At 44.7% G+C, this 12,412-nt stretch overlaps 2 protein-coding genes across 6 annotated transcripts in view; one reads left to right on the top strand and one right to left on the bottom strand.

Moving 5' to 3' along the window:
- LOC6523932 (mucin-2) overlaps positions 1-12,412 on the top strand; it is a 134,397-nt gene that overhangs the window by 6,308 nt on the left and 115,677 nt on the right. The window lies entirely within an intron of this gene.
- Positions 1-12,412, bottom strand: part of LOC6523936 (broad-complex core protein) — an 81,988-nt gene that overhangs the window by 4,394 nt on the left and 65,182 nt on the right. Inside the window, exon 9 of one of the 3 annotated variants that reach the window (XM_039371867.1) lies at positions 14-4,550. The exons of 1 other annotated variant lie outside the window; for it this stretch is intronic. In XM_039371867.1, coding sequence (XP_039227801.1) covers positions 4,300-4,550 — 251 coding nt within the window. In that variant the 3' untranslated portion in view covers positions 14-4,299. Of the gene's footprint in view, positions 1-13; positions 4,551-5,528; positions 11,637-12,412 lie in introns of those variants that run through there. One more of the 3 variants, XM_039371772.1, reaches the window with a different exon arrangement.

Below are 12,412 nucleotides of genomic sequence, written 5' to 3'. Positions count from 1 at the left end.
GAGATAAAAAAGAAGGGCGTTAGTTCGGTCGGACTGGCGTGGTTGATAGGGCTGCGTGGGTCTTATCAATTTGAGAACTTTGGTTTAGGCATATTTATTGGTTTTGATATTGCTATTGGTATTGATATTTATATTGCTTTTGTGTTGATTCAGGAAGTATGAAAATAAAAGTGCACGTTAAGGGGTGAAGATACATGGTAGATTGCCACTTGGATCGATTCCCTTGCGGGGCGACAAGTTCCAAAAGGCGGGGGGATCGGGGAGAGTGGGCTTCAGGAGTATAGGACAGGATAGAGGAAGATGTTTAAAATAAAAAACACGGTAGATAGTAATGCTTGGATGCTCTAATTTAGCACTAGGAACTTCCTGAATTGGATAAATTTAAATTAATTGCTAGCAGAGAGTAGAGGTAAAGCGTTATATAGTTGAATACTCGAATACATATGTGTGTAATTATAAAGGTAAAGATAAATGCATGTGTCGTTTCAAGTTCAGATTTAGGTTTTGCCACTACGTCGGCTATTCCGACCGTGGTTTCCGGTTCGTTGTGCTCTTCTTTCTATTTAATTTCTGCTTTAATGCAGAATATTCTCCAGAGAACGAATCGGAAACGGGTCGGATTGAAAACGGAAGCTGTTAATTTTGTCGATGGCTTGATATGTTTGAACCTCGATTTTGACGCTTTTTTTAGCATGTCTAAGGCTATATGTTATGTGCATATGTGTAGAGTTATGGCAGAGAAGGAATACTACTTAATTTTACTAACTCTTTTCCTGCTAAGATACCTTTTTAGGACCGAGCTTAGGTCGAGTTTCTGGTGGCGGCGTATGCATGCTTGAGCCAGTAACCAACTAAACTCGACGACGGTCTAATAACGCGCCATTTTGAGTATTTTAAACTGATCTGTACACTATACTCTGGTTACTACTTCGTAGGCGTAAATAGGGAAATTAGTCTATATAACAACCGATTTTGTACATATATACATACGAGGTACGAACGAGTTACACTACAAACCAAACATTGTGCACATGCAATCAAAACTCGTACGTGTGAATGAGTGTCTATGGGTGTATTTGTGAGCGTGTGTGGGGGTATGTTTGTGATGGTGATGTAGGGGGTAGCAAGCAGATGAAGTCGTCGCCAAGGATTGAGGACACTTAAGCGAGCAATCAGCGAGAAGCGAGTAGCTGTGAGGCAAAGCGAGTAGCATGCAGAGAGATTAGCGAGAGCAAAGAATCAAAAGTAAAGCAATAAATATTAGTCTAAATTAGAAGCTATTCACATTTCGAATATGGATTTCAGATGTGTCTTGCGAGCATTCGCCCTTCGTTTTGATTCAATTCTGGTGATTTTAATTTGCATTTCGGTTGGTTAGATTGGTTTAGTTTTTGGGTTTCTTTCGCGAGTTAATTAGGGAAATCTAACGAAACGAAAGCGGTAAGTAAATGATGATAAAACTATGATTGCAGTAAGTAGTTGGGGCCCCAAATCGATTCGATGCATTAAGCGTGAAAGTAGCGTGGCGAATCTTGATTCGATTTACATATGTGTGTATATTTTTTCGTGGCCTCCGACGTCATAAACTTACCAAAACAAAAAGTTAAATATTTGAAGAGACTGATTTCTAAGGAACTATTTGTGGTTGCAGCGTTATTCATTGTTTAGTTCTCTATTTTTCAATATTTCTATTAATAGTTGAAAATAGTGTTGTTTTACATATGTGGGTAGTACTCTTAATTGTTTTTTTTTTACAGTTGCTTCAGAGGGTTCAGTAGGTAACGAGACAGAGAAAAATAAAGAGAGAGGAAAGTGACAACAATACGAGTACCGGAAACGCAGATGCCGAGTCAACGCTGCGTTAGAGGAGCAGAGGTTCGAAGATCAGAAGTACAAAGGAGCTGAGAAAGGGGTGTTAGTGGGAGGAATGATGTACCACCGCATCCGGGTGATTCTTTCGGCGACTTTAGCTGAAAATTTCCAAATCAATCAGGGTGGAGCGAGTTAGCTCTGGTCACTACGGTTAGTAAAACTGGAGATAGAGAGTGAATAGAAGGATAGATAGGTGATCGCCCTGTTGTTACGTCTAAAAGTGGCTTAGCTATGGAGTATTTCATGTTGTCAGACGTGTAAGCGAGTTGAATAAGATAGAGCGAGTAGGAAACGAAGAGATAGGCGGAAAAAGAGACAGAGAGAGAGAGAGAGAGAGTGAGCGAGCGAGAGGGAGTTCGACTACAGTAGCGAGTGAGTGGGTCGTACTTACAGGTCGCAGATGTTCTTTGTACATGAGTGGTTGGTTTGGTTAGATTATAGCTACGGCGAGTCTAGTGGAAAGAGAGCCAGATCGAGAACTGGTAGTAGAGTTCGGAGCGCGAATGAGCAGGCAATTTACAATGGTTTACAATATACAAAAGAGTACTTAGGCGGATGGTGGCCAAAGCGGCGAGTTTAGACGAGAAGGAGAGTGCATATTTTTAGTGCCAAGCTGACCATATACTGACTGTGATTTTGCACAGTGGCTGGCCGGGTTAATTGTTTTCATCTAGAAACAATTTGTACAGATTAGAGCGTGTCGCGAAGAAGGCGAAGCACGCTGGATGGATCGTTAGTGTGATTGGCAGGGAGATAAAGGTACAGATATAGATACAGAGGAAGAAGAAATGCTTGTACAGACAGATGCAGATACAGCCGAGTAGAAACGGCTGGGCTCAGTAGAGAGTAGAGAGACAGTGTGTAGAACGTGGCCATGAGAGGGAGATAGCATGTATTGTACTAACTACGTATCGGCGCATGGTCGGATACTTGGCTACCAATGTAGTTTAAGATGTTGGGCTAACCTTTAGCAAGCGCGCGATCTTCTACTGACTGAATAACGAGTAGCGGGTGCGAGTAGGGAGACGCTGGTAGCGAGTAAATTTCAAGTTGCGGCACTGGTACTGGCATTCTGGTACATCACATTACATCATCCCTCCGATTTGGTCAGATTGGCAAGATTCAGGAGTCTGCTTCTCTTGCATCTCGATCTTATTTTCCGCTCGACAAATTGTGTTTTCTTGTTTTGCATTTGGGTGTTGTTGTTTGGTAGTTCTTCTTGATCTTGTTGAGAAAAGCCGAGCCACACAATGCCACGTCGTTATTGTTCTTGCTTCAACATCTATAGCTCTAGGCACAAGTCGATCGGCAAACTGGGGACTTACTCCTAAGTTTTATTCTTGCGCCTTACTTTCATTATCAACTAACGTTGTCGAGTTATATGAGTTATATTGTATATGTTATAAATATATATATATATTCATATATGCATATATTTTATTGCTTTATAGTAGTATATTTATGTTGCGGAAGAAAGCACTTTATAATCTGTCCAGTTTGTTTAGATAGAGTGGAAAATTACGCAGATATTCAGAAAGGCAACTTGTGCGAGGTCCGTCCGCTTGTCCGTTTTGCGAACCAACAGAAACACGAAAATAGCTATAATTGTAAAATTGACTACGAGTACGTTGTATGAGGTATAAGGTAAAAGAAGGCCACAGAGTGTAAACAGTGTATATCCGTATTCTATATACTGGTCCATAGGCGTGAGTTGTGAAAAAGTCAGCAAGTCGATGTACAGGTTGATCCGACTAATCTAGGTCTAATCTAAAAGTTATTCAAATGTCCCTATATAACTAGATTACATCTAATGTCTTTTTTTTTTGTTTATATAATAATACGCGATTAATTGTATTGTTCGTAATCGTTGCCCCCTCCTAATTAAAATGGGGCCTACTCTTTTTGTTCGTCGTGTATAATAGATGGGTAGGTATGTATAGGTATGTATATATATCACTACATAATGGCATTGCTTTAAGTTTGAGCTAGGTTCTAGCCGAATATCTAGTTGCTCGTGGTGGCAATCGAAGGGCCGTGGCTGCTGCTGTGACTTTGACTGTGACCGTGATTGTGACTGACACTGTGACTGAGACTATGACTGTGACTGTTACGCTGGTAGAGGTAGTAGTCGTACAGGGTCATTATCTGTCGCTGCTGTATTAGCAGTTGATACTGGTCGTTCAGCGGCATTAGTGGTCGCTTAGTTGGATAGATGGGCAGATCTTGGTGATCTGCCATCGGATTTGGGTTTGAGGTAGAAGTCTGAGCCTGGCTTGGTGTATAAGGAGTATGAGTCGGCGTGGTAACGGTGGTCGGGGTCGGGGTCATGGTCATGGTTGTGCTGGCTTTCATCGCTGTTGATTGTTGCTGTGGCTGTTGGCTTTGCTGTGGCACGCTGCTTAGGCGACCCGGCAAGGGCTTTAAGTCTCAGATCGACGAGTTGAATTGGTTATAGAGCTTAATGTCCTTCATCTCCATTTCGCCGGGACGGGACTTGTGGTACGTGTAAATGTGCGTCATGAGCGAGTTGCGGGAGCAGTAGACGCGCTCGCAGATGGCGCAGCGGTACTCCTCTTGGCGCACGGCGTGCTTGTCGGCAATGTGGCGCTTGAGCGAGGCTTTCGAGCAGAGGAGCTTACCGCAGAGCTGGCATGAGAAGAGTTTCTTGGGCGAGTTTCCTGCAAATTGGTGGATTGGTGGATTTGGGTTTGGTATGATTGGTATTTGGTATTTGGTATTTGGTTGTAGCCTTATCCTAACTACGGAAATTGACCGATATCTTATAGTACTTTTTTTTCGGACCATTCGTACGCTGGGTTGGAGTAACTGAAATGTTTCTAATGAATGGTGCCCACACATGAATTGCCACCGGGCAGTGCGGTGAACTGCACTGCGGGTGTGTGTTCTAGTGTTTGGCATATGTGGCAATGGTAAAATACATAAATAAATAACATTACATATACATACAAGAGGTAAATAAAAGGTATAGGTATATATCTCTCGTCCAGTCCCAGCTGCACCACCTTCTCCTCCATCCCTGCAACGGATTGGGGCAAGCGTAGTGTGCTGGACTGGTCTGGACTCGATTGGATTGGATCTGTGTGGAGTGGTGCTCCACCACCGGCGGTGATGAGTGGCCCGTGTTATCGACTGACAGTTAACAGTTACGGTTACAACTAGCGTTATCAGTTTAGTGGGTGGTGGCTAGTGGGTGCTAGGTGGTGGAAGGTGGAAGGTAGGGTGACATTGGATTAATATAGCGATCTGGTGTTAGGCCTCGGGCAACGACGGGGACGAGACTGAGAGCGGCCATGCCAAGGTTAGGCGGCATTCTGCGCTCGATGGGTGGTGGCAGGTGGTCGGTGGGTGGATGAAGTGGAGCGGAGTGGACTGAATGAGTTTGCCCACCACCAGACACTCGCACAGATGGCGTGGACTCAACGGCGTCATAGGTTTGGTAGTCGGGATCAAGTCGGGGCCGTGGAGAAGGGGGGCATGGCATGGGAGAAGGGGAGATTGCAAAGTGGACACTGAATCAAAGAGTCGAGAGCCCCAAGTTTCCCGTTCCCGGTTCCCGGTTCACAGTTCCCAGTTCCCAATTTCCGGTTCCGGTAGCAGAACAACCGGGAGGGGTTAAAAAAGAAATCCTCGGCACATACAAAGGTTCACTTATATACATTCTATTTATTTAAATAATAACACGATATCATTTCTGTTTTAATTATGAAAATACTTTGTTTTTTTTCTGTCTGTCTGTCTGAGTGTGTGTGTGTGTGAGTGTCAGTGTTGTGTTTTTGTGTGTGTGCGGGTTTCATTTGACTGATTTCAATGATCTTGCTATCCGATTTACGTATAACGAAATGAATGGGTTTGGTTCGGTTCGGATTTGTTTTCGTTTTCGATTTGGTTTTGCTTCCTTTGAGTTTTCTGGTTGACACTTACACAAATACATAAAATTATTAATTATTTAATTTGTTGTTATTCTGTTACTTTGCTTTGCATATATATGTGTGTGTAGGAGTGTATTTAATCGGCTTGCCGCTTGGGTTAGTTCTAGTGCTGGCACCTGGCTTATATATGTACAAGTGAACGTACAGGAGACAAAAATGTACATTTCTTACTAGGCTAGAGTGGAAAACTTAATAGTTGTTTTATTGTAGTTTGAGTTCGAGTTGAAGTTCGAGCTTGTGGGAAAAACAATTGTCGGAATTGTCGCCAAAGGAAACTTCTGTCTGTTGCTTTTGTATTCATACTAATGGTTTTTGGTTTTATGGTTTTCTGGTTTACTGGTATTCTGAATTGACTTGATCTTCGATCGGTGTGGCTGTTGTTGTGGTTGTGGGTGTGGTTACGGATATTGGTATGGGTTATATTTCTACCGCTCTAAGTATGCAAGCGTTTGTGTACGAGTGTTTTTCCAACTAGATGAGATATTTTACTGAATTGGCTTCTCCTTGATTCTGAGCGTAGAAAGGAGCCGACTGGAGCATCTTGGACCACCAAGTCCACTCCGCTTCCTTCCTACACTCAACACCGTTTAGCTTCGGTTTAGTTTGCGGTTGTAGTTTCTATTTCTATGCATATTCGATTGAATGTTGGGGTAAGCCGTCATTTACTCGTACTTCCTCGGATTTGCTATTTTACTTATGTATGTATAGCCATGTAGTTACTGCACTGTTACTGTTATTGTAGTTTAGTTTATTTTTTAAATATCGCGTATTGTAATTGTAATTGTAGTTGTTAATGTAATTGTAATTGTAAGCTTTATGTGGCTTGGAGCTAATGGTTCATTGGATAATACGGTTCAGTATGCATACATTCACTTAACTGGCAAGGGGCTGTGGTCAAGGGGCAAGGGATTTGGGAACTTCTGTTAGGGGAGTCTGTGGGAACATCTATACGAATAGGACAAAAATATTCTTAGTGCACAAGATAAACAGGCGAACCTACTATTGATTATTAGTTGGTATTCGGTTGTTTAGTCGGTATTCTGATATCTGATTTCGGTTTTGGGTTTTCTGTTTTTCTGTATTTCGGTATTTCAGTATTCATCTGTTAGGACTCCTCGCTTATCGAGGCCTTACTGCTGCTATTTCGAGTATCAATATGCTATTTAGTTAGTTAGTTGGCTAGGTCTTCAGTGTAATAAGTTGAGTAACTCCTGGGCTCAGTACTCACATGACGACCCTCTCTCATACACACTGGGTTTTGCGATCTGCGAACTGTAAACTGTGAACTGTTATCTGGTATCTGTTATCTGGTAGCTGTTATCGGTTATCTGCAATGTCTGTGAGTCTGTAAGAAGTACATGTGTTAAATAATCGACATTTGAACTTCCATTTCCTTGAGCTGCTATGTGTGACTCAGTACTCGGTACTCATACATACATACATGCGTCTGGATTTACAATTCCACATTTATTGAATATAATAAAAAAAAACGAGGTGACATTGGGGGTGAGGTCGGAGCACTCGTATGCTCTGTATATGGCATTGCAGCTGGCGATTTCAGATCGCGTGGGTCGTAACAAACGGAGGGTTCTCCTTATAGATAGGATACAGATTTGGATACGGACACAGTTATGGGTGTACTCGTACGGTGAACTTAATGTAGTCGTATTCGTATGTGCATAAGCTATGTAAATCGAATTTTGGTATCAAAACGTAGATGATTCAACTTAATCAACTTTTCAGACTTTTCGTTTGCCAAAAAAAGCAAGAAAAAAAATACATACATTGGGGAAATTGGTAATTTCGCCATGCGCCTAGATTATGCGTGGGTGAGTTACATTAAGAGTTAATTATAATAGGTTGTATAAAATATAAAATTCGACTATACTCGCATACAACGTATCAGCGCTCAAACTTATTTCCACTCCCTTTCCTCATCTCTCTCGCTCTCGCTCTCTCTCTTTCTATCTCTCTCTACCTTTCTATCTATAGATATATAGATACTATCGGTCATATAGGCCTGACCTTTAACTAAGGCTACCATCCCTTCTATCGCCATCCCAAAGCTTATGGGGGACCTCAAATGGAAAACCCAAGATGAAATTGCACGCGCCTAAAAATAGTGTCGTTTCCCGCGGTTTCTTTGCCTGAGACCACCTGCTACTACGGCCTGTTCTAGTTCTAAACCTCGCCCCCTCCAAAGTTCTACTTCGAGTGATCAGTCTTCAAATTAAGGTAAGGTGTGCTGGAAGCAAAGTAAACCATCTACATACATACATAATATATCTGGTCGCTAATTTTGATTACACATTTTGAGTCGCAAAGTGTGCCAATTGGAAAGCATAGTATATGTACTGTACCATAAGTGCCGGCGCTTTAAATGGGGACCGTCAATTTAATTGTTCCTTGTCGATTTTCAGCTATAAGCTAACGTTTATCGATGAGTGCCCATCGCACCGCCCTTCGGTTGAGTTTAAAACTAGTCAGTCCTGGTCCCCGTGTTCCCATCCTCTCTTCCCAAGCTTCGAAACGCGCACGACTTTCCCTCTCGTCATCTTAGTCATTTTACTCAGTAATTTTACTCAGTTTACTACTCAGTTTACTCATCTCATTACCTCCACTCAGTGCTATTTCCACCTATACACACGATCCAAGATCTCCGAACACCCGACTTTCATCTCAAAATTGATTTATGCCTTGCTGTGTATGCGTTATGCTGAGTCATAGTCTTAGTTATATTCATCGTGTAGTATTCATATCGTATTCGTCTCATAGTTATGCAAATACATTTTTACATATTATGTATATTATGTATACTCGTGTGTGGTTCTTAGGAGCAACGCTCTTAGTTGTAGATAAGTAAAAAAAAATCGTATTACACACTCGTTCACTTAGGGCTAGGTTTACATTGTTGTGGTTTTTTTTACATTGACCTTGCTACTCATTTGATGAATATTTAGTGGCTGCTAAATGTACACATATGTTTATGTATATATATATATATATATATCTGTATATATATCTGTATCTCATATCTTACAATGATATCAAAAAACAAAAAAAAAAATATATATATATGCATTGGTTGTTTGTTCGTTTTCTGTTCATGAGTGTGTGCAGTGGTGAAGAAGATAGAATAGAGTTAGAAGCTGTACAGATATACCGGGCAATGTTGCACATTGGTTCAGTGATTTCGATTCAGTGTGATTCCCGGCTGCATCCCCGCCCACATCGATACGGGGATCGGTTCCTTGCGCTCCGGATCGGATTCAGTTTCTGTTTCTGATTCAGAGTGTTGTGACGATGGGTTGGCAATTAGCGCATTTAGTGGGTAATACTCAGGGGCGTGTGTGTGGGGCATGTGAGCATATGAGCATGAGGATGGTAATGTGGCATGTGGCATGGTTAACAGTCTTCTATCCTGTGCTCCAGGCTCCAAGCGTTGGAGCGCTGCTTCTCCTAATCTAGTTTTTAGTGACAAACTCTATTCGCATCCCAATTTGGGATGGTCAAAAAAAATCCTTATATGTATACGAGTCCGATTCCAGCGCGATCTGAATGGGTGTGCGTGTGTGTGTGTGTGTGGGTGGGAGTCGGTGTGTGTATTATGCTTGTATATAGCTACATATATAGCTTTATCGTAAAAGACCTTTGTTTTTGCTTGCTTTATAATCAAGTCGTAAATAATCACAGTTTTTCCATTTGCCTAAAAATGTTTTTGTCTTCCTTTCCTCTCCTTGCTTGCGCTTTCATCATTTTATCATTGCTTTAACTCGATGTTCGCCATTGTATTTCAGTTTTCTTTCGTTTTTGTTCTGGCCGAAAAAGTCTTTGAATTTTCCGTTCTGTGAGATCCGAAATTGAAATGTCTACGTGGTAGTAGTAGTCCTAATCTCCCTCTGCTCCTTTTCGTTCGGTCGGTTCTTCTCCTCCTTTTCCTTTTTCCTCCTTCTCCTTCTCCTTCTTTGCGTGTGTGTGTGTGTGTGTGCCTTTGTGTGCGCGTGTGCATGTGTCTGGTGCCCGATCATCATTCGTAGCATACTTTCTGGCGCCTCGCTTATTGGTCTAGTAAATTCATGCGTTCATATGGATGCTGGTGCGGATGGGGGTGGGGGTGCGGGTGCGTCAGCTGGTGGGGATGTTGGTGGGACATCGGATGCTGGTGTGCTAGGTGGTGTGGCAGGTGGTGCTGTAGGGCGGCGGCGGCGGCTGCGGCTGAGAATCCACCGCCACCGGCCGTATGCTCCAGCTGGGTGAGATCGACAGTGGGCGTGCCACTGGGCCCCTGCACTCCGCCGTACTCCTGTCCGCCTCCGTTGATCGACTCCGGCCCAGCTCCTACTCCCACTCCCCCTCCCACTCCGCCTGGACCTCCTCCAGATCCACCCGCCGCAGCTGCTGCCGCTGCAGCCGCCGCTGCCGCCGCGGAGTTGTTGAGCGCCACGTGGAACAGCTGCTGCAAGAGTTGCTGCTGATCTTATAAGAAGTCCATGCACGGCTTGACAATGCCCGGCGACGACTGTTGCTGCTGCTGCTGGTGCGCCGCCGCCAGCTGGAGCGTGGAGCTGGCCGTGCCCCCGGCCACGGCAGCGGCTCCAACGATCGGAGAGAGAAGCAGTTCGGCCGCCGCGGCTGCTGCGGCTGCGGCAGCAGCCACTGCATTGCCCCCAGCCCCGCCGACCGCTCCACCGCCCACATTGACGCTATTGTTGGCCGCCGCCGCTGCTGCGCTCAGCGAACTGAGGGACTGATGCAGCCTGCTGCCCGGACTGCCCGCTTGGCTCACACCGGCGCCGTGATGGAAGTACGAGTGGTGGTTCTTCTGGCGGCGATGATAGATGCTCTTGTGGTTGTTCAGCGAGTTCAGCGTGCGGAAGACCTTGTGGCACAGGTTGCACACGGCGTTGTTCAGCGGCTGCAGGTGCTGCTGCTCCTTGTGGCGCTTCAGCGTGAGCTTGGTGCTCAGCAGTTTGCCGCACACGTCGCACCGGTGGCAGGCGTTGAGTGGCAGGGGCAGGAGGAGTCTATTGGCCTGCGCCACGTCCTGGGCGCGCACAGATGACAGCAGGCTGCCGCCTGGTCCACCTGGTCCGCCACCTCCGCCTCCGCGTCCGCCCGCTCCGCTGGCGGAGGAAACGGCGCCTGAGGGCGAGAGCGAGGCGCGTCTGTGGTGCAACAGGTGGTGGTGCTCCATGGGCGATCCGGCGCGGGCCAAGGCATGGGCGTGGGCGGCATGCGCATGGGCGTGAGCGTGGTGGGCGGCGGCGGCGCTCAGTTCGTGGTGGGTGGCGTGCAACTGGTGGTGGCTGGGCAACAGCGACAGTGGGTGCTGGCCGAAATGTGAGTGGTGCGACGGCGGCGGCGGTGGTGGGGATCCCGTGCCGCCTGGTCTCTCCATGTCGCGCTCATGGTCGAGCGATCGTTCCCGCTCACGCTCCCGTTCGCGCTCTCTTTCGCGCTCCCTCTCGCGCTTGTGATAGGCGGCGGTGGGCGAGGGCGTGGCACTGTGCCCGCCGGCGTCTGGCATTCCTTGGGAGGATCGGGAGAGGCTGCGCTCACTGCCCGCTGCAATGTGCAGGTCGCTGGACTTGCAGCTCCCGGCGCCCGACTTCGGTTGTTCCTGCTTCAGTTGTGGACTGTTGGTATGTGGTGTGGAATGATGTTGTTGTTGGAGGAGTTGGTGTGGTGATGACTGTTGTTCTACTTTTTGTTGTTGATTGTTGTTGTTGTTGTTGTTGCTACTACTATTACTAGGGGTGCCACCACTACCGCCGGGCACAATGACGCCACTGAGTAGGCTGCCGGTGCTGCCACCTAAACGGTCATTTAGAAAGGAAGAGAAGAAAAAAAGAGACAATAGTGACTTTTCTGTATATTTGACTTTGTTGTTATTTGGTTTGTTTGTTTGTTTGTTTGTTTGGTTTGGTTTGGGTTGTTTCTTGTTGTTTAGTTGTGTGTGGTAGTAGTAGTAGTTGTAGCAGTCTGTGCGTTCACGTCTAGTTTGTTGCGGTGTTAATGTGTAGCTTCGTCCACGTCAGTGTATCTGTTTCTGTATCTGTATCTGTATCTGTATCTGTATCTGTATCTGTATCTGTATCTGTATCTGTATCTGTATCTGTATCTGTATCTGTATCTGTATCTGTATCTGTATCTGTATTAGTATCTGTTTCTGTTTTAGTATCTGTTTCTGTATGTTTGTTGTTTGTTTGGTTTACTTTTATAACACTAACAAATCCAGGCTCAAAACAATGTACATTTGCTAACTTTGCTTTTCCATAAACTGTTTTAATTCAATCTTTTGCTTAGGTCGGTTGCTTCATTTGATTTTTTGTGCGGAATTTATCTGGCTCTCATTGGTTTTGATCAAGGAATTTTGTGTTTGAAAAAACGCTGTTCGAGTTCAGATTTAAATTCAGATTCGTTTTCGGAGTGCGATTCGCAATATCTCGCATTTTCGGAGTTTCTATTTTCGATTTCGGTTTCGGGTTGGTTCTCATTTCCTTTTTTTTGGTTTTGGTTTTATTATTATTTTTTTTTTTGGGGAAAACGCATGGAAATAAAATGGTAATAAAACGGTTTGTTGACTGTTT

The sequence above is a fragment of the Drosophila yakuba genome, chromosome X (genome assembly GCF_016746365.2).
Source record: "Drosophila yakuba strain Tai18E2 chromosome X, Prin_Dyak_Tai18E2_2.1, whole genome shotgun sequence".
In the NCBI taxonomy this organism is placed as follows: domain Eukaryota; kingdom Metazoa; phylum Arthropoda; class Insecta; order Diptera; family Drosophilidae; genus Drosophila; species Drosophila yakuba.
The sequence above is the reverse complement of the archived record's forward strand: the minus strand, read 5'-3'. Positions and strand labels throughout refer to the sequence as shown.